Genomic DNA, 20,441 nt, shown 5'->3' with positions numbered 1-20,441 from the left:
CAAATAAAAATATTGTCATTTAGAGCATTTATTTGCAGAAAATGACAACTGGTCATGATTACAAAAAGATGCAGTGTTTTCAGACCTTGAATAATGCAAAGAAAACAAGTTCATATTCATTTTTAAACAACACAATACTATTGTTTTGATTTAGGAAGAGTTCAGAAATCAATATTTGGTGGAATAACCCTGATTTTCAATCACAGCTTTTATGTGTCTTATCATGCTTTCTACCAGGCTTTCACATTGCTGTTGGGTGACTTTATGCCACTCCTGGCACAAAAATTCAAGCAGCTCGGCTTTGTTTGATGGCTTGTGGAGACTCGCATGTTGTAAAAACAAACAGTTTTGCTAAATATGAGGAAATACGCACCTGATTTTGAATTCATAACATGTATACATTATAAAACATAGAAAATAGCAGTAAAATGTAAGTTATGCAGTATGCATTGCAGAGAAACAACTCTTTGTGCATCAAATTGCACAAGCCCTCTTTCAACGCACCTGATGCAACCAATCCACGCTACACTGTATGCTCATTTAGTGTGACCATACATCCTCTTTTTCCCAGACATGTCTTCTTTTTCGGACCTTAAGCATCCGGCCGGGATTTCTAAATTTGCAAAAATGTCCAGGATTCGGCTTTAGTTGCATTATGATGTGCATTTGGTCTAATACTTCATTGTGTGTACGCGCATATTTGCATTGTTTTAACCTCTCTTTGTAAGTCCTGCCTTCTCGCACACCAATTGGTCGATTATAAGAGGCTTGCAGCAACTAATGGCCAAATCCTGCCTGTCAATCTCTCCGCGAACACGCGAAGTGCTGTTGTGTTCGGCATCAAACGGTTGCTTGACAGCAGCAGCAAATGACAGCTGAGTGGAAACAATGCCCAAACGAGAGTGCAAATTTACAGAAGATTTGCACGAAAAATTCCGATGCCTTTGTCCAGGTCGAGATCCATGGGAAGCAGAATGTATGACATGTAAAGCTGGCACTTATGTGTCAGTTGCTAATAAAGGTGCAAGTGATTTAGAAGCACACATTAGCTCTGTGAAGCATAAAGGGTCAGCAAAAGGTGAAAGTTCATCAGGTAAATGAACGGACTACTTTTTGCGACCCAGGTAAAACTTTTAACACATTGCTTCATTTTCATTGGCCATTCAAAATAATAGTAATAGTAAATGAAGGTACACTCATGGCATCAAATATTTTATTTTAGTACATGGACATTCAAAAGAATGTTGTAAATGTTTATTTATATATATTTGTTATGCTAATAGAGTGTCTTTTTCACTGTATTAAAAGTTGCATTCATGTAACACTGTTTTGAACCCTATTATTTGAAACCCCACATGAAACACACGAGACACGTGCATGTACAGTGCAGCTTGTCTCTCACTGTGCATGACGTAACTAGTTGCGGTTGTGAGACCTGATAATTTGCGGGTGTCAGTTCAGCTATAGAATGCAGTTGTCACACCCGTAAATAACCGTTCTGTGTGTTAACGCAACCGTATTAGGCACTCTAAACAGTTCAGACAACCGTATTCTGCTGCTGTGTGAACGTGGCCCGTATGAGTGGTTAAATCTACAGTATATCTTCAGAAATTATATGATTGGTGTGGGTGAGAAATAGATCATTTATAGTAAAAAAGGACTTAAATATTGATTTGTTTCTCACCAGCACTTATCATATTGCTTTTGAAGATATAGATGTAACCACTGGAGTATGGATTATTTTATGCTGCCTTTATGTGCTTTTGGAGCTTCAAATTTCTGATCACCATCCGCTTGCATTGAATGGACCAACAGAGCTGCAATATTCTTCTAAAAATCTTTGTGTTCAGCAGAAGAAAAAAAAGTCACATTTGGGATGGCATGAGGGTGAGTAAATGATGAGAGAATTTTATTTTTGGTTGAACTATCCCTTTAAATTAAATACTTACTGATTTCACCTGATTACACTACATTGCGGATGGAGAGTGAATAAGACATTGAATAAGTTTTTACACTGAAACACCAGGTGCCATAATGGCACATCTGTTGAATTCACCCCTAGGTGTTTTGCACCACTGTTGGTACAGAACAGTTGGTGTATGCCCTTGTTAATGCATGACTGGAAATCTTTTAATGTCAACCAGCTTAAACTTTTCATTCTGTTCTAAAGGAGTGTGTAAGATCTGTGAGTTCTCTTTTGAGACTGAGCTTCTCTTGCTGAACCACATGAAACAAGCTCACAAGCCTGGGGAAATGCCCTACAGGTGTCAGGTAACTACTAATCAGCTGTCTGAGTTTCTGCAATCATGCTTCATTTCAGTTATTTAAGCAGGCACTCAACTTTTGCAGTTGTTTCATTTACTGGAGAACCTTGGAAAGTACTGAGGTTTGTCTTATGTTTTTGCATCTCAGGTGTGCGAGTTCCGCGCTTCTTTCTACCAAGATGTTATAGCCCACTTCACAGAGCTCCACAAGGACACCGCTAACTTACTGTGTCCTTTCTGCCTAAAAGTATTCAAGTCTTGCAACGGCTTCCAATTGCACTTCACCAAGCATCAGGTAAAGACCGTGTTTGGCACCACAACCATCCAAGCTCTCAATTTTATAGGTATTGATTAAGTCTCCTAAACAATTAATAACTTAACATGCTTTGCTCTGTTTTAATCAGCGGTTAAGGCTCTGGGTTACTGATCAGAATGTCAGGGGTTCAAGCCCCAGTACTGCCAGGATGCCACTGTTGGGCCCTTGAGCAAGGCCCTTGACCCTATCTGCTCCAGGGGCGCCGTATCATGGCTGACCCTGCACTCTGACCCCGGCTTAGCTGGGATATGTGAAAAAAAAGAATTTCACTGTATATGTGCAAATGTATAATGTGTGATAAATAAATACAATTAATTAATTAATTAATCTTTTGCAGTTCAGAAACTAAAGCTTACAGTGGTTTGTCTTTGTAACAATAAGTGGGTCATTCTCAGGAAATGTTGCACTTTGTGATCTCTTAGTGTCCCGATTACTAACTATTATCAGGATACTGAACCTCAAAAAGTGATTTTTGTTTAATTCAGTTTACTGTGTAATGCAAAACTTATTTTAAAAAACAAACATTTACGTTTGTTTATCATCTGAATATCAGCCAATGTACATGTGCCCATTCAATATAATCCCCATTACATTTTGAAGGGATATACTGTATACACAGTGGAATTCTAGTTATACTTTGATTTTTTTTATGGATGTTTTCTAAAGTGCTTCCTGTATTGAAAATGCAGAATCAGTCTTCGTCCATCATGTTCTGTTCAACACGAATATGCTATGACTTTTCCCTCTTTAAAAATAATGGTTTGATCTTTCTGACATCATATTTGATGGAGTGACATTGAAAAAAAAAAAAAAAGTAAATTGTGTACAATTTTACAATGTCTGTCCATATTTCATAATATTTACACTTAAAAGTATGGCCTCAATATTCTAACTCTGTTATGGGGGGGGGGGGACAATTTTGTACAAGAATTGAGATAATGGTTTAAGAATCTGCAATTGAAAACCTTTAATTGTCTACTAATCTAAATATACCCCCATGGTGGTCCCCTAATGTCTATGTCAGGCACATAGACCCTGGTATTTTGGGCCTGAGCTGGGAATATATGATTTCTTGAAAGTTGAGCAGTAACCAAATGAAATGATAAACATTGAAATTTTCATACACAAATATTTTGTGAGAATTACTTAAGTAATGTGTGACAAAGTACATTTGGATAATTTAGTTAGATTACCTTGGTGGCATGTGAATGTTACTAGACTGCATCAGTTTCAGTCCTGTTAATATGTGCATTTGTTTGTACAGAAAACATCGGTGCCACATTGTGACAGATGCCGACTTCAGTTCCTTTTTCCAAAGGAAAATGCCAAACACCAAGAAAAGTACCACAGGTCCTTTGTTAGGCCCAAGCAATTGGAGGGCCTCAGGCCTGGCACAAAGGTAAGAGACTCCCACATTTAATCTGTAAATTTAATCAGTCATTTTAACAAAGAAATTGAACAAATACAACTAGGGAGGGATGAAAATTTTGGCAAATACTTTGAACTGTTCACCGACCATTATTGATCATTTAACTCTTAACCGACAAACCTTAAATTAAACACATGACGCCACACACATGCAGGCGTTATGAATATTGAAATTATTCTAACGGTGTTACGTAATTAGGATGCAAGAACATTTAACCTTATTCCGATTTCTAGCAGGATACATTATGTTCACTGCACCTGCTCCCTGTTCCATCCATCAGTCTCATTAAAAATTATTTCTGATCAAGGTAATGGGCAAAATATGCTTTGTGATCACCCTACACACCTGTTGCGTGATCTCCTCACATCGCATCGTGAACTGTTTGTTGTTGCACTCAGACTACCACTAAACTTTAATGTTGTATCTTTAAATATGTAAATAATGTTTATATAGCAGTCTAACGTGTACATAAGTAACATGCTGTACACGATAAACCCTTTTATTTTGCTTTGTTATATCGGTTAACTGTCTATATCTCAAAAAACAACAATCTTAAGATTCACTTTGTAGAATTGTCAGAATACTAAAATGTTTCATTAATTGCTCAAGGCTTTTTAGGAGCACCTCTGATGAACACTCCCACCATTGGTGTGGCAAAGACCTTGACAAACACCTCATCAACATCTGTGGGGTCTCAAACTGTCAACAGGACAGTAATTCCTACAATGAAAAAGTCAGTGGAGAACATGGTTGAGCTCATGGTTAAGCTTGAGAAGCAGTGGTGAGTGTGTTTCCTTGTATTTTCTCTTTGAGTTTTATTTATTTGTTTTGCAGTTATTGTATTACATTTTAATTGTTTACAGATCAAAAATATTTATTAGACTTTAGAAACAATATTTAACTGTCTTCTGACGAATGACCTTCTTACTCCTCCAGCGAGCCGACAGAAAAACACTTCTGCGTGGAATTTAACTATGAGATTCCATATTTTTCCAACCATTTTCCCACTTATGTGCGCTGTTCCCTCTGCCGATACCACACCTGCTGCTCCAGAGCTTATGCCAATCACATGATCAGGTAAAAAAAAGAAGAGATTTTTAGTTTGTGACGTAGTGTTGAAACAGTTTATTTGTGAAAAAGATTGTTTTCTTATATTTTATTTTATTTTCATTTGCAGTGTACATGTTCCTCGCAAAAGCACACACAAATACATTACCTTATACAAACCGTGCCCAAAGTAAGAGATGCTTTTTCTTCTTTTTTTCTGGTATGCTTGTATTTTTGCTTTTATGATCAGTGTTGATTTTGAAATGTTTTGCAGGAAGGGGTGGATAAGCTGTACCAAATGTAAATTCAAAACTCGGATTGGAGATTTGATGGCCAAGCATCTTGTTGATAATCCTAACCATCATGCAGTCCGATGCACCCTGCATGGTAAGATGTGTTTTTGTCTAATAAAATCTTTTATGATAGTGCTAGTTACAGTCATTTTACTTATCATATTCTTCATATTTCAGATGGATTTTCACATGGATATAAAAGGTAAGTTGATTTCAGTTCTCCAAATCAGTCAAGTCATGCATACCACTGCCTCTGGGCTTATTGCACTGTAGTTTTTCATAATGAAGATGCTTCACATTATGTTTAGTAGAAGGTAAAAGAGGTAACTGGGTTTCCATTAAGGCTGTGCAATATGGATAGACAAATAATATTGTGATTTATGATCGATTTTGCGATTTATGTGATTTTGGCAAGTGTGTTTTTTTTTATTTATTTTTTTTATTCATATATTTTACATAATCTTTATTCAGAAACACATTTCAGGTGGGAAAACATTGTCTTTGCATTAGTGGTAGATGATAGCGTCAGTTATCTCTTTTTATGCCTTTTTGTTTTACTTTATTCTTCACATTCCAGGTTTCTGTTCTGTTCTCTCACTGGTACCTTTTTTGTGCACTGCATTCTGATTAGCAAGATGTTCAAAAGATGTGCACCAATCAGAATAGTAAATTAAACATCACATAATTCTGTGTATAATAAAATAATATTTCAGCTTGCTGCCGTTTTGAAATTGCACATGCTCATATCGCAATTTATATTAATTGCACATTCCTAGTTTCCATCATCTGTATCTTATGAATTTATGTCTTTGTAGATTTGTCTTCATTCCAACGAAGTTAATCCCAGGAGGTCAGCGACTCAACAATGGAGTCCGTTTGAATTTGCAACTGAAGCAATTGGAGAGTTTACTTCCTCTCTCAACTAAACGCCTTCTTCGAGCCAGCAACAGAGTAACACTACCTCCTGTCCCTGCTTGTACACCATCCCTGCCCATTCAGGTTCAGCCTATTAAACAAAGTGCTGTTCCAGGCACATCAAAATCAGCTGTGAATGGAGAGATGTCCAGAGGTAACCAGCTTGATATAGGACATACAATGGAAAAGTCACTGAGTATAGCCCAACTGAAAATTATACTGTATGCTCTCTGCTGTGGGGCTCCTCGGTCAGCAAATCATTTCAACATTCAACCAGAAGTCCAGTCTCTACTTTTGAATTGTCAACGTCAGCTTGAGCCCTTGAGAAGCACAGAAGGCTTGACTTCTCAGTCAGCCAACAGGTTAGTGGAATGGGTGCTGTGTCAACGTGAGCAACAGCTGCCTATTGATGAATTTAACCTGTTCAGCAAGGCCTCAGAGTTCATGGACAGTAAAGGTAGACCAAACATCTCTTATGACTGGGTGGTTGATTTCTTTCTGCGTCATGATCTGGGCTTGCAGGCTTTTACCACATCCAGCAAATTGCTACCACCAAAATCTCAGGAGCTTGAGCACTCCTTTAGCCACTTTTTGAAACAGCAAGTTACCTTACAAACTTGTAGACTGTCTGCTATTGGTGCCATGGATGAGCTCTCCATCTTTATTGATATGGAACAGCTTGAGAAAGCCTCTGCTGATTCATCCTCAGTGATGTCTGCTTTTAAGTTGATGGGTACAACGCCGCCACTGATAGATGTTGTGTTCACAGCCTTGGCTGACGGAACCATGCTGTCCACTATGCTTTTCCTTAGAGGAGAACCTCTCAGACCAGATGCATCTTCCATGCCTGACTTCATCGTCCTGGAGGCAAGACCGCAGGGGTTCACAGATGAAGAGAGACTTCAGCTTTGTTTGGACAAGGTTTGGCGGCCACATGTGAACCCCAGTTCTGGAGGCAAAGGATTACTGATTATTGACACCTACAAAGGACACATTGATGATGAATTCTTGGCAGTGCTCAACAGTGCTAGCACCCTGCCTAGGGTGATCCCCTGCAGTTGCTCTGGTCATCTACAGCCCCTGGAGGTCTGTATGGGGTCTGTTTTGCATGAGTTTCTTCATGCTTGCTGGAGCCAGCACGTGACAACAGCGCCACAGGACTTAGTTGGGGCAACACCTGCTGACCTGGCTCTTCTGTTCTCTGGCTGGCTTGTTGAGGTACTGGATATCGTGACAGCAGAGCCAAAACTACTTTATCGTTCTTTTGATCAAGTTTTGAGCACAAACCCAGAGGCAACATCTGAGGAACCCTCTGAACTTGTGCGGAGTCTTACTGATGCTCTCATTGCCAGTAAAGAGCAAGAAGAGAAAGCTAAGCAGCAACATTCTGAGGAAAAAGCTGATTCCTGTAATATTGGTTCTCCAAACTCTTGGCCCTCCCCAACAAGCAGCATCCTTGCATTCAGAAAGATCTTCGAGAAAGACAGTGACCTAGAATCTTTCCATGGTTTTGAGGAGTCAGAAATGATAGATCATTAAATTCCTTTTAAATGGATTAGCATTTTATATTACTGGCTCTGCAGCTCAAGAGTATTTTCAGACTCTTGCACATACCTCCAGGCATTTTGTGTGCCTTCTTCCAGATAGAGATTTCAATTTTGAAAAATAAGAAAACTGTCTTTGAAATGATGAGTCCTCTTTTACCTCAGAAGGTAGAAGGCTATTGCTTGAACATGTCTGTATGATTGCAGATGTAAATGTTTGTTGCTCTGATGGCTGCTAAAGGTCCCTGGTGTGAAGCTCTCTGTTGACAGATCATGGCTTATGTTGTTCTTTTGACTTGCAGCTTGTTACACTCTTCAGTTCAGTATATCACTGTTTCCCTTTTCACCAGGTTTGATTTGTTGTTGGAATGTGCATTAATGGAAATCTGAAATCATGTTGCCAACTGTATTTAGGGCTATATTGTAACATATTTGATTATATATTAATGAATAAACACTTTTAATAGGTATATAATTTAAGCATTGTTACATTTTAAGCAATGTATTATTAGTTGTCCTTTAAAGAAATTACCATGGTCCTCCAAACAAATATAAGCTAGAAGTATTTCTTAGTGTGACTATTACTGTAGTTCTTATGATGGTCAGTTAAAACTAATAAGAGTTAATGAACAGTGTAGGAATGTGTACTTAACTACCAGTAATTAAAACCTACATAAGTTACACTACCAATGTTTGGTATCACTTGAGACTTTTTTTTATTATTAAATATCTGATCAAAATCAAATATTATAAAATTATTTTATCTTTTTTAATTTTTATTTCTGCATTTCTTTTTACCTGTTATGGCAAAGCCCAAATAACCATTATTGCTAAGAAAACAGTAAGTCATCCTTAAGAAAGAGGCAAAGAAGAAAATGGTAGAAAGAGGAAAAGAACCTTAAGAATTGATGGTAAACAATAATAAAAGAGCATTATGGATAGATGAATCTATGAATGAATCTTCACTTGAGCATTGAGGAACAATTTAAATAAAGTGTATATTTAAAGATATTTGTAACATGTCTTTTGTAACTTTCAATTTCATGCATGCTCGGTGAATAAAAATATCAAAGATACATTATTTTAAAACTCTGGGCAGCTGTGTACATGATTGTAACTATAAAATTTGTTAATCTGAGGGTCAAAGCATGGATGTTTGTCCTAATGTAATTGTTATGGGTCCACGTTAAATATCTATATACAACTTAAATGTAAAAAAGTACAACGGTGACACAGCAAACAACTTTTGGAAAATGTATTTATGTATAACAAAAGAGAAACAAGTCTAACTATAGTCTCGACAATACAATAATGATCTGGTGGTGCTAAGGGCATGTCCAAAATGATGTCGCAAAACAGTGCAGGATGATGGCTCATTCAAAACCACTGCAATAAAAAAAAGAACAGTTGAGTCAATAAAATAACTGATCCAGTTTGGTAACACTTTACAATAAGGTTCCATTTGTTAACATTAGTTAATGCATTAAGTATCATGAACAAACTATTAATATATCTTTTTTACAGCATTTTTTTTCTTATGTTAATCAAAAATACAAATGTTCAATGTTAGTTCATAGTGCATTAACTAATGTTAACTAATACAACTTTTGATTTTTAAAAATGTATTAGTATATTATTTAATTAACATTAACTAAGATTAATAAATGCTGTAAAAGTATTGTTCATTTTTAGTTAGTTAGTTCAATAACAAATGGAACTTTATTGTAAAAGTGTTATCCAGAGTTTCACTGCTTAGTAATAAACGGCCATTGTAGGAAAACATATGTGCAACTGTGAATGAAAATTTCACATAAATCATTTCAGCTTACCTAACCAGGTGGGCAATGTCCCAGTTTGTTTCAGATGACAGTGGTCCGATAATCTCAACGCCTTCAGCTGTCACAATAGCGATCTCATGCTATGGCAAAACCCAAGAAAATGTATAATTTTAAATGATTCAAAAATATACTTAAAGCACATACAATGTTTTATCTGGGATGATCTATTCAATTTATTGTCTCTTGATGAAGAGAGCAAAGAGCACGTCTTACCCTGTTGTAGGAGCGGGCATCACGGTAGTACAAAACTTTAAGGCATCGCTCTATCAGTGCTCGTGCCTCATCCTTTGTAATTTCTACCTTGTTTTCCAGCACCTCCCTCATTAATGGCTGCAAAAATATACACACATTTGATAAGCTCCTGCTTCGTGTTATAACTTAGCTCTTCACATTACTTGACTCTGTGAATGAAAAGCTGACAAAAGTATTTTAGTTTTATATAAACAGCAACATACTCTGTTCCAACTGAAAATTCGCCACTGAAATGTATACACCAATATCCAACTTTCTAAAAGATACTTTTGTACTGTTGAGACCAATATAATCCAAGATGGATCAGGAGTGCAGCTGCGCATCTTTTCAATGGCGTATACATTTTCAAAAGTAACAGTATCAAAAATAGCATTCAAAAACCTTACCTGAGCCAAATAAGCACCAAATCCTGTTGCTACTGTTGGGGCTTCATAGGCAACTCCCAACTTGTCTACATAACCAAGAAAGCTTGAGGGAGACAATGAACAAAAAAATGTATTGTTCAGTGAAACTCAAAGCTGAAGTATGTAACTTTTTCTGTGTTAAAATACTTTCACCTAGCCAGCCATAATATGCAGAGACAACTATAAGACATTCATAGTTTTTTAACTAAGCACTGTGTTGCCGTGGCACAATGAAAATCCTCTGTGATGAGCAACCCATCTATACAAACACAGTGACACTGATTGGACCAATGGCGTGAGTTGGGAGCAGGACTATCCCTTTGTTTGACGGGGCTTATTTGGAAAGTGGTTTTGCAATTGTTTTTTGCAATTTCATTTTGGTGGCACAGAAATTACATACTTCAGCTTTAAGAAACGGTAAACAGCTGAATTAAATTATTCTAACAAAAAAAAGGAACTACTTGGTACACTGAATAATTTTTGGATGGAAATGGTCTCACCTTTCTCCATTGTAGAATCCACCAATGACCACTGTGTTCCACAAAGGATTCATCTTGCTGCGGCGATTGTACATGACCCGTGTGAGCCAGGAGTGGATTGCTTTGGGAGTGTAGCCGTGTCCATCTCCAAGAAGCTCCTCATCGATCCTAAACAATCACAGATTAGAAGCTTGCCTTCTGAAATATCAGTTAGTTTTAAAGACTGAATATACAACACACTTCTGCGTTTTCTTGGTTTGATATATTAATAATTTGAAGCCTTACACCGATACAAACCCGATACATGAAAAATGTTTTAACAAAAATCAACCAAATCGTAAACAAATGTGTATATACGTACACCATCTGTTCAATGATCTGTTTGAGGTACTGATAGTCAGCATAGTCTCCTGAGGCTCCCAGGATGGTGCTGTTGTTGACTTTCATTAATCTGGAGATGTTGCGGAACCGCGCCAGGGACCCATAAGAGCCGAGCATGTCAGCAGCAATGATTACACCACCATTAAACTTCACACCCAGCACTGATGTGCCCGTTACCATGGGGTTGCTGATAAACATTAAAAAAAAAAAAGAAAGAAAAAGTGATTCAGCAAACAGGTTTTCAGTGCATTTATCTACACCGGTGGCCAAAAGTTTGGAATAATGTAGAGGTTTTGCTCTTATGGAAAGAAATTGGTACTTTTATTCACCAAAGTGTCATTCAACTGATCACAATGTATAGTCAGGACATTAATAACGTGAAAAATTACTATTACAATTTGAATTAAACTACATCAAAGAGTTCTCATCAAACAATTCTCCATGAGCAGCAATGACAGCTTTACAGATCCTTGGCATTCTAGCTGTCAGTTTGTCCAGATACTCAGGTGACATTTCACCCCACGCTTCCTGTAGCACTTGACATAGATGTGGCTGTCTTGTCGGGCACTTCTCACGCACCTTACAGTCTAGCTGATCCCACAAAAGCTCAATGGGGTTAAGATCCATAACACTCTTTTCCAATTATCTGTTGTCCAATGTCTGTGTTTCTTTGCCCACTCTAACCTTTTCTTTTTGTTTTTCTTTTTCAAAAGTGGCTTTTTCTTTGCAATTCTTCCCATAATGCCTGCACCCCTGAGTCTTCTCTATACTGTTGTACATGAAACTGGTGTTTAGCAGGTAGACTTCAATGAAGCTGTCAGCTGAGGACATGTGAGGCATCTATTTCTCTTGTTTAGTTGTACATCTGGCCTTCCACATCTCTTTCTGTCCTTGTTGGAGACAGTTGTCCTTTGTCTTTGAAAACAGTAGTGTACACATTTGTATGAAATCTTCAGGTTTTTTTTTGGCAATTTCAAGCATTGTATAGCCTTCATTCCTCAAAACAATGATTGACTGATGAGTTTCTAGAGAAAGCTGTTTCTTTTTTGCCATTTTTGACCTAATAATGACTTTAAGACATGCCAGTCTATTGCATACTGTGGCAACTCAAAAACAAACACAAAGACAATGTTAAGCTTCATTGAATGAACCAAATAGCTTTCAGTTGTGTTTGATATAATGGCAAGAGATTTTCTAGTACATTAGCAATTTAGCATGATTACTCAAGGATAAGGAGTTGGAGTGATGGCTGCTGGAAATGGGACCTGTCTAGATTTGCTCAAAAATGACTTTTTTCAAATAGTGATGGTGCTGTTTTTTTTACATCTGTAATGTCCTGACTATACTTTGTGATCAATTGAATCCCACTTTGGTGAATTAAAGTACCAATTTCCTTCTGAAACAGCAAAATCTGTACATTATTCCAAACTTTTGGCCGCCAGTGTATACAGTGAGTATATATATATTTCTGGTTTGTCCTAAAATTAAAATTCTCATAGTTTACTCATGCCATTCCAGATGTGAATGACTTATTTCTGCAGAACACAAATGAAGATTTTTAGAAGAATATCTCAGCTCTGTTGGTTCATGCAATGCAAGTGAATGGTGGCCAGAACTTTGTAGCTCCAGAAATCACAAAGGAAACATAAAAGTAATCCATATGGCTCCAGTGTTTAAATCCATTTTTTTACTCTAAATCTCCACTTTAACATCAGAAAGTCACATGTGGTGCCTGTTTAGTTTCACTTTCACATCTGAAAGTGGAGATTTAGAGTAAAAAGAGACTTAAATATTGGTTCTCATCCACACCCATCAAATCACTTCTAAAGATATGGATTTAACCACTGGAGTCTTATGGATAACTTTTATGTTTGCTTTATGTGATTTTTGGAGCTACAAAGGTCTGATCACCATTCACTTGCATTGTATGGACCAACAGAGCTGAAATATTTTTCTAAAAATCTTTGTTTGTGTTCTACAGAGGAATGAAAGTCAGATCTGGGATGGCATGAGGGCGAGTAAATGAGGAGAGAATTTTCATTTAATTTTACACCTTTAAAATTTGGTACAAAGACATTTGTTAGTAGCAGTACTTTAAGTCTAATTAAATTACTTCAAAGTTCACAACTCATTTGATTTAATTTGTCAAACACTTGATATCATGGCACGTGTTTACACTTCAAAAAAATCAGTATTATATACTTGCAAATTGTAATACCTGATATATTATTGTACATTGTGCATTTCTATAAATATTGTCCATTTTTGATTTTCAATTATTTTTATTTTATCAGTATGTCACTATATTTTAAATACACTTTGTCAACAATTATACTAAATTACAATGATTACAACCTTAGAAATTCAATTAAAAACACTCTATTCTACATATATTTTACAGTTCTAGATAGGTTCAAACCTGGTTCAGATGATTGCCTAATCATTAGCATTATTGCTAAAAAAGCTAGCTGATCTCTGGACCTTTCAAATTGTACTTTTTTTTTTTTTTTTTTTTTTTACAAAGACCAACAGATAAAGAAAAAAGTATATAAAATGGATTCAAGATGGCATAAAACTTAACAAAGAGCCGTCAACATACACTGGAGACAGTTCGCCAGTGTAAACAGCAACTTTCCTCCATGATGATGCAGCACAGAGAAGGCAAATCGAAACCGCATTCCGAGCGACAAATAAACACAATATTGAAATTAACTTACAGTGTGTGTTTGATGGGTCCACATCCAGGAACCGTACTGCTGCTGCTGCTGCTGTTACCCGGGAATGAATAAAACTGACCGGGTTTCGGTCCATTCTCCCAGAAATTCAGCTTCAAACCATTCGCCTCCATGTTCAAGATTGACGGAAATGACGACACTCATGACGCCTCTAAACTCTCTGCGAGTTTGGCATTATGGGATGTTAGGTTGCATGCATTTGATTTCTATGGTTTATTCATTTCTGTGGGTTTATATAGGCCCTTACCTAAATAAGATGTTTACAGTTCATATTGATAGCCAAATAAGATTTATTTATTGTCAAAATAATGTTGAACTGATTATTTGGCTGAAGAGTGTGTTAAGCCTTTACACTGCAAAGATGGCACAGAAGCAGCATCTGAAGAGGCATTTAGTTGTATTTACACAGACTGCTCAGCGCAGGCATAAATGCATTTACACAGCAGTTACAAATGTATAAATAATGTTATGAGATTAATATTTTAAATGTACAATTCTGAATATAGAAATATGAAATGAATGAAAAGTTATACTTTTAAATATGAAACTAAAATATGAAATATATAACCATGTTTAAATGGATAGTTCACCCAAAAATGAAGATTTTCTCATCACTTACTCACCCTCATGATATCCCAGGTGTATCTGAGTTTCTTTCTTCACCAGAACACATCTGAGGAAAATTATAAACATTTTCTTAGCTCAGTAGGTCCTTAAAATGCAAGTGTATGGTGATTCGACATTTGAAGCTTTAAAAACAACAGATAGTCAGCATAAACATCATCCATATGACTTCAGCTGTTAAATGTCTTATAAAGCGATACGATCACTTTTGGTGCAAAAAAGATCAATATGTAAGTACTTTTTTAACTCTAAATCATCGCTTCCGGTCAGCAGCGATATGCACGTGTGACATAATCATGTTGGCACATGAAACATGCAAGAACTGACGCACGTGCAACACACCCGGAAGAGCAGCGCTGTTTACAACTGAGTCGGAGGAATGCTATACAGAAGCTTTGCTGGTTTTGGTTTAGATCTGTATTTGTATCTGTATGTTTTTCATAGTGGTGCATTTGTGTGCTTATCCTGGATGTCTCAACCGAGAGGAGAACGTGAGATTACCTCTGTATCATGGCAACGTGAATTCATCACACGAGAGACCGCGTGAACTCCACCCTCTCGTGAAACTTACAGGAAGCGCTGGATTATAGTTAAAAAGTACTTAAATATTGATATTTTTTTGCACAAAAAGTGATCGTATCGCTTTAGAAGACATTAATTTAACAGCTGTATGGATGATGTTTATGCTGACTGTCTGATTTTTTGAGTTTCAAAAGTCGAATCACCATCCACTTGCATTTGAAGGACCTACTGAGCTGAGATATTGTTCTATTTTTCTTCAAATGTGTTCTGGTTAAGAAAGAAATTCATACACACCTGGGGTATCATGAGGGTAAGTAAATAATGAGAGAATTTTCATTTTTGGGTGAACTATCCCTTTAAGGCTGCTCTGATGCTGAATTTCATTTACACAGAACCTAAGCCACATCAGAACTGACTTTGATACTAGGTGCTGAGGGGAGTCAGAGCAGGTATCATTTACTCTGGTTTATGCATCTTTACACAGGATTCTGAGAAGGCTCAGAGCAGGCTTGAAGGGATAGTTCACCCAAAAATGAAAATTCTCTCATCATTTACTCATCCTCATGCCGTGGCAGATGTGAATGACTTTCTTTCATCTGCTGAACACAAACAAAGATTTTTAGAAGAATTTCTCAGCCCTGTAGGTCCATACAATGCAAGTGAATGGGTGCCAAATTTTTCAAGCTCCAAAATCCACATAAGGGCAACATAAAAGTACTCCAGACGACTCCAGTGTTTAAATCAATGTCTTCTGAAGCGATATGATAGGTGTAGATAAATTCAACTCCCTGCCCAGTCAGTCTCCATTTCAGTTTCACTTCTTTTGTTTTTGGTGATTCACAGTCGTCTTGCATATCGCCCCCTACTGGGCAGGAGATTTTATGATAAAAATGACTTAAATATTGATCTGTTTCTCAAACACACCTATCATATCGTGTCTGAACACATGGATTTAACCACTGGAGTCATATGGTTACTTTTATGCTCCCTTTATGTGGATTTTGGAGCTTCAAAATGTTGGCACCCATTCACTTCCATTGTGAGGACCTACAGAGCTGAAAAATCTTAATTTGTGTTCTGCTGAAGAAAAAAAGTCATACACATCTGGGATGCCAGCAGGGTAAGTCATGAGAGAATTTTCATTTTTGGGTGAACTATCCCTTTAACTTGGCTCTGTAAAGATGCCTTTATAGACCTTATTCACGCTAGCGCCATCTTTGATTTTTAATGGGAATGACTTTACAGTCTGTTCAATGGGCTGTACTGCAGTTGAAAGTGTTTTTGAATCGTTCCGCGGACAAAACATTGATAAAACATCTGGCCAAGAACATTCAGTATACAAAGAACTCTAGACAACATGAGTTGTGGAATCACTACAATCAATATTTCCATTCGTGCCATTGAAGAGACTGTAATTCTATCCCTCACAGCCTCGTTGTCATTCCCAGTAAAAATCAAAAATGACGCACGCTAGCGTGAATAAGGTCAGTAGTGTGTGTTGGTTGTAGTAGCAGAGATCTTTTATACTTGAATAACAACCTTCGCGTTTTTACCATAGGAGAGAGCGTAACGGTTAATTAGTGTGTTATGACACTGTCCACTGTTTGCGGATCCCATTCAAATGAATGGGAAGAGCCATGAACTGAAACCTTCTAGTCGCAAAATTGTCTGAATCTTCACTTATAAACTGCAGCTTTATCGTAGTAAACTCTGCATATAGTTAATTCCAAAAGGATTGTTTGATGTAAAACATGTTGAAGATTATGGACAGGCGGTCAATTAATTAAGTGATGAGATGTTACATCACAAAAGCAGTTTATTCAGCACACTGAAGCTCCTTTACATACATCCATTCAAAAAGAATGGCCTCTTGTCTCCTCGCCATTGTACCCAATGTCTGGAACCACCGCGTTATGCAGTTTGTTGCTAACCTTGTCAGCTCCACTTGGTAGATGGGCTCTGGTAGAAGGTCCTCTTTACCTTTGTGTGTCCTATAGAAATACAATAAGCTTCAGTTCATTGATTTGGTTTTACTGAACTGTAAAGGTGCAAATATATGCTGCTGCCATAGGCCTGTTTAGTTAATGAGTAAGAGAATGTTCAAAGGGAAAATGGAAGATAACTAAAGAGCCTTTTGCTTATATTAAAGGTAGCCTGAGATGCAGCTCTACTTGATAGAGATCAACTGAAAAGAGATTTTTTTATTATTTATTTTTTGAAGCTGTGTTTCCAAAGGCAATTTGAAATGTAATCAAATTATAAATCAAGTATAAAAAAAATAAAATAAAAACACTCAATGATCATGTTAACTCACTTTTGAGGGCTGTTGAGGGCTGTGAGGTGTGGTACACAAAACAGACCCACAATTACTGTCCCACAGTGATATCCAATTCTCATATCAAATATGGCCATTTAAAATAAATCTTTATAATAAAAATACATTTCTTAAACTATATATTCAACATGCATAAACTAAGATTAGGCCTTTTTTGTGCAACAAAATGCACTTTATTTGTTTTTATTTTCTTATTATTTCCAAACTATCCACAGCCTGAACCAGCCTTAATCTGGGTGGACCTGTACCACTCTAAACCACTCTGACCTGTACCACTCTATATTTGATCTTGCCCCTGCTGCAAACACCACAAATTATCAGATGTGAGGACCTTACAATGCTCAATATTTATCAGGTGTATGCTTCTAAATATGATCCTCTAGGTTATATTTCACCATATTCTTTCCGGGCTTAGTGTGGATAGTTGGAGATGTGTAGTGTTCGAACAGAACCCATCTGATGACATAAGAGGAAAACACTTAAAATGCTTTCCCAGCCATGCCAATGGAATCAGGGCCCTATAGCAGGTGTCTCAATATTAACCAATACAATCTACATTAGTCTCGACTGTAGATGAACGTGAGGAAAATCAGGTTTCTGTGCTCATATTGCTGTCCTTCAATCCTCTTGACTAGATCCAGCATAACACACTACATGGGCAAATTTAAATTAAGCTAATTACCAATCTGTCCAGCCTCACAACATGTGGACACTGATATTCTGCACCTGAAGCAAGCACACCAGGAGCACAGCTTCCCTAATAAAGTGCATGCATTTCAGAATGGAAAGGCCATATGTTCTAGCAGCCAATTAAGCACTTTGATCAAGCCATTGGAGTAATATTGGTAGGGGGTAATTGCAATCCATTGTGTAGGCACCTGATAAACTAAACTCCTATTAGATAATGACAACCATTTCCTATATCCTGATCCTGGCTGAAAACATGTTATTTCCGAGCTGCTGAGAACATTCAGAACATGCAGTAGACAGACCATCAGGAGACATCAGCATCAATGCATGGAAGGTAAGTGTCACAAAAATCTGGTCACTTTAAATGCCTGAACTCTCTGCTGCTCGTCCCTTACCAGCATCCTTTTTGGTTGAGGTATATATGATTTTGGACCATTTACTGTAAAGGTGGGCAAAAGACAGGATAAATGCTACTCACTACAATGTCTATCCACCTGGACCTGTTGCAGTATATGACACTGACACAGATTAATTTCTTATCGCTCTACTACATCAGTTTATTACATGATGAAGCAAGCCCTTTGAGTTAATATCTGATCAGGCCACTAACTTAAGAGAGGCAGGAGCAGGGCACCCAGTTTAACCCTTTACATGCAGAAAATCCATTCTGTCAAATATGGTAAGCAAGGAAGTACTGTCTTTGTATTAGTGAAACTAAGTTTCCATGTTGACTCACTGTTCATACAGTTTATAAGTAGATGTGTGTGTGCGCTTTTGAGCATATCAATTCACTGTAAAAAAAATCCTGTTATTTTTACAAAAAAACTGGCAGCTGTGGTTGCCAGAATAATTTACAAATAATAAACTAAATGTAAACAACTTTACAGAACAACCTGTACATTTTAGTTTAAAACTGTTGTAATTTACATGACCACGCTGGCACTGTAAAAAAAAAAAAAATAATAAAAAAAAAAAATGTGTTAAATTTACAGTAAAAAAAAAGGCATAAACTTGATATTAACCTTCTGAAACTGTAAAAATCTGCTTTTTATTTTATAATGTATTGTTAATCACCGTAAAAATTACAGAAGAGCACATGATGACATGAAGTTCATCAATAGCAGCTCTTTCAGGAGCAATGATCAATAATCATGTAGAGACAGTGCTCAGTGTCACTCACACAAACACTAAACACCATCAGGGTAACATGTGAAATTAAAATAATGCAATAAACATGACCTAAACTACATCAAATATAACACAGAACACCCCAATGTAGATAAGTGATATTAAAAATTAAAATAAACATACCTATTCCCATAAAATATAATTAAATATGATGGGTTATGTAGGGAATTGTGGGAATGCCCGATTATTGTTTTTTACTGTAATTTTAACAATAAGTTACTGTAAAAAGTACATATACTCTCTTGTTCAACAATGTACATTTTTACCATTAATTATACAGGAAAATCATACTTTTGACATCTAAAAAAATAATTTTTACAACATTTTATAGTAGAAACTACTGTATTGTCTTATGTATATTTTAAAAAGTTTACTGTATATTTTACAGTTAATACTCATTAATCAATTAACATATTTTTTCCTGTAGCATTATTACAGTCATTTACCGTTAAAATTACAGACATTTTTTACAGTGTTGCATTAAATAACATATTAGGGTATATAGGCCTATACCCTGTTTTTCTTTTCAGAGTATCATAATCTGTTGTTATCAGAATATCACAGAGTGAAAGACATCAATTGACACACAGGGATTTTTTTAAGTTTATGCAACAATGCAATTATCAACTGTTGCAAATGTGTGTTTGGATTTATACTAGCATTTTTTATACTATTCTTTTGACTGAATAATTTGTATATTTGTGCAAATATTCATGTGTAGCCTACTGAATTCGTTTTTCATTTTATTTTCCTATCTACACAAGCAGGGTTGTTATTCACTGAATACACAGAATAAATAATTTGCTTGTTCAAAACCAATAGCCTATTGTTGTGGAAACTGTTGTCATTATCATTACTCTTTGCAGCGTACACACTCTGACAGAGTTGCTGCACACATCTTCCATTAATAGACAACTCGTTCATTTTTCCAGTGTTGTTGTTCTGTTGCAGTGGTTTTCACGGTTTTTTGTTTTTATGTACACTTTAAAGATCTTGAATGACCTGGGTATCATGCCATTTCAGGAGTGCGTGCATGCTTTTGTTATTCAAAGTCACCGTATCTCATTTCTTGTTTTCAACCGGAGGATGTTTCTCCCGTGTAAGGTGCAGTGGGTTCGCGTGGGATTAATTTACAGGGCTTTGATCTACAGTCTCATTATGCGTGTCCCATTTAGACTAGGACTT

At 36.7% G+C, this 20,441-nt stretch overlaps 1 protein-coding gene across 1 annotated transcript; it reads right to left on the bottom strand.

The window, feature by feature from the left end:
- Nucleotides 1-9,049: 9,049 nt before the first annotated feature.
- Nucleotides 9,050-14,029, bottom strand: LOC127421345 (proteasome subunit beta type-4-like). Its single transcript, XM_051664363.1, has 7 exons — nucleotides 13,880-14,029; nucleotides 11,143-11,349; nucleotides 10,803-10,949; nucleotides 10,285-10,366; nucleotides 9,860-9,976; nucleotides 9,638-9,726; nucleotides 9,050-9,194 (listed from the first exon to the last, which is right to left on the bottom strand). The coding sequence occupies exons 1-7, from the start codon at nucleotides 14,008-14,010 to the stop codon at nucleotides 9,182-9,184; spliced, it is 786 nt and encodes a 261-aa protein (XP_051520323.1). The 5' UTR covers nucleotides 14,011-14,029; the 3' UTR covers nucleotides 9,050-9,181.
- Nucleotides 14,030-20,441: the final 6,412 nt, after the last annotated feature.

This window comes from Myxocyprinus asiaticus, chromosome 30 (assembly GCF_019703515.2).
Source record: "Myxocyprinus asiaticus isolate MX2 ecotype Aquarium Trade chromosome 30, UBuf_Myxa_2, whole genome shotgun sequence".
In the NCBI taxonomy this organism is placed as follows: Eukaryota; Metazoa; Chordata; class Actinopteri; order Cypriniformes; family Catostomidae; genus Myxocyprinus; species Myxocyprinus asiaticus.
This window is presented reverse-complemented; position numbering and strand designations above follow the sequence as displayed.

What these genes read in the sequence shown, in the direction of transcription:
- LOC127421345 (XM_051664363.1), bottom strand. Translation starts at nt 14,010, where the DNA reads ATGGAGGCGAATGGTTTGAAGCTGAATTTCTGGGAGAATGGACCGAAA. An exon ending in GGACCCATCAAACACACACT is followed by an intron (nt 11,350 to 13,879) that starts GTAAGTTAATTT and finishes AATGTTTATCAG; the next exon opens with CAACCCCATGGTAACGGGCA. An exon ending in TTGGTGCTTATTTGGCTCAG is followed by an intron (nt 9,977 to 10,284) that starts GTAAGGTTTTTG and finishes ATATTTTTGCAG; the next exon opens with CCATTAATGAGGGAGGTGCT.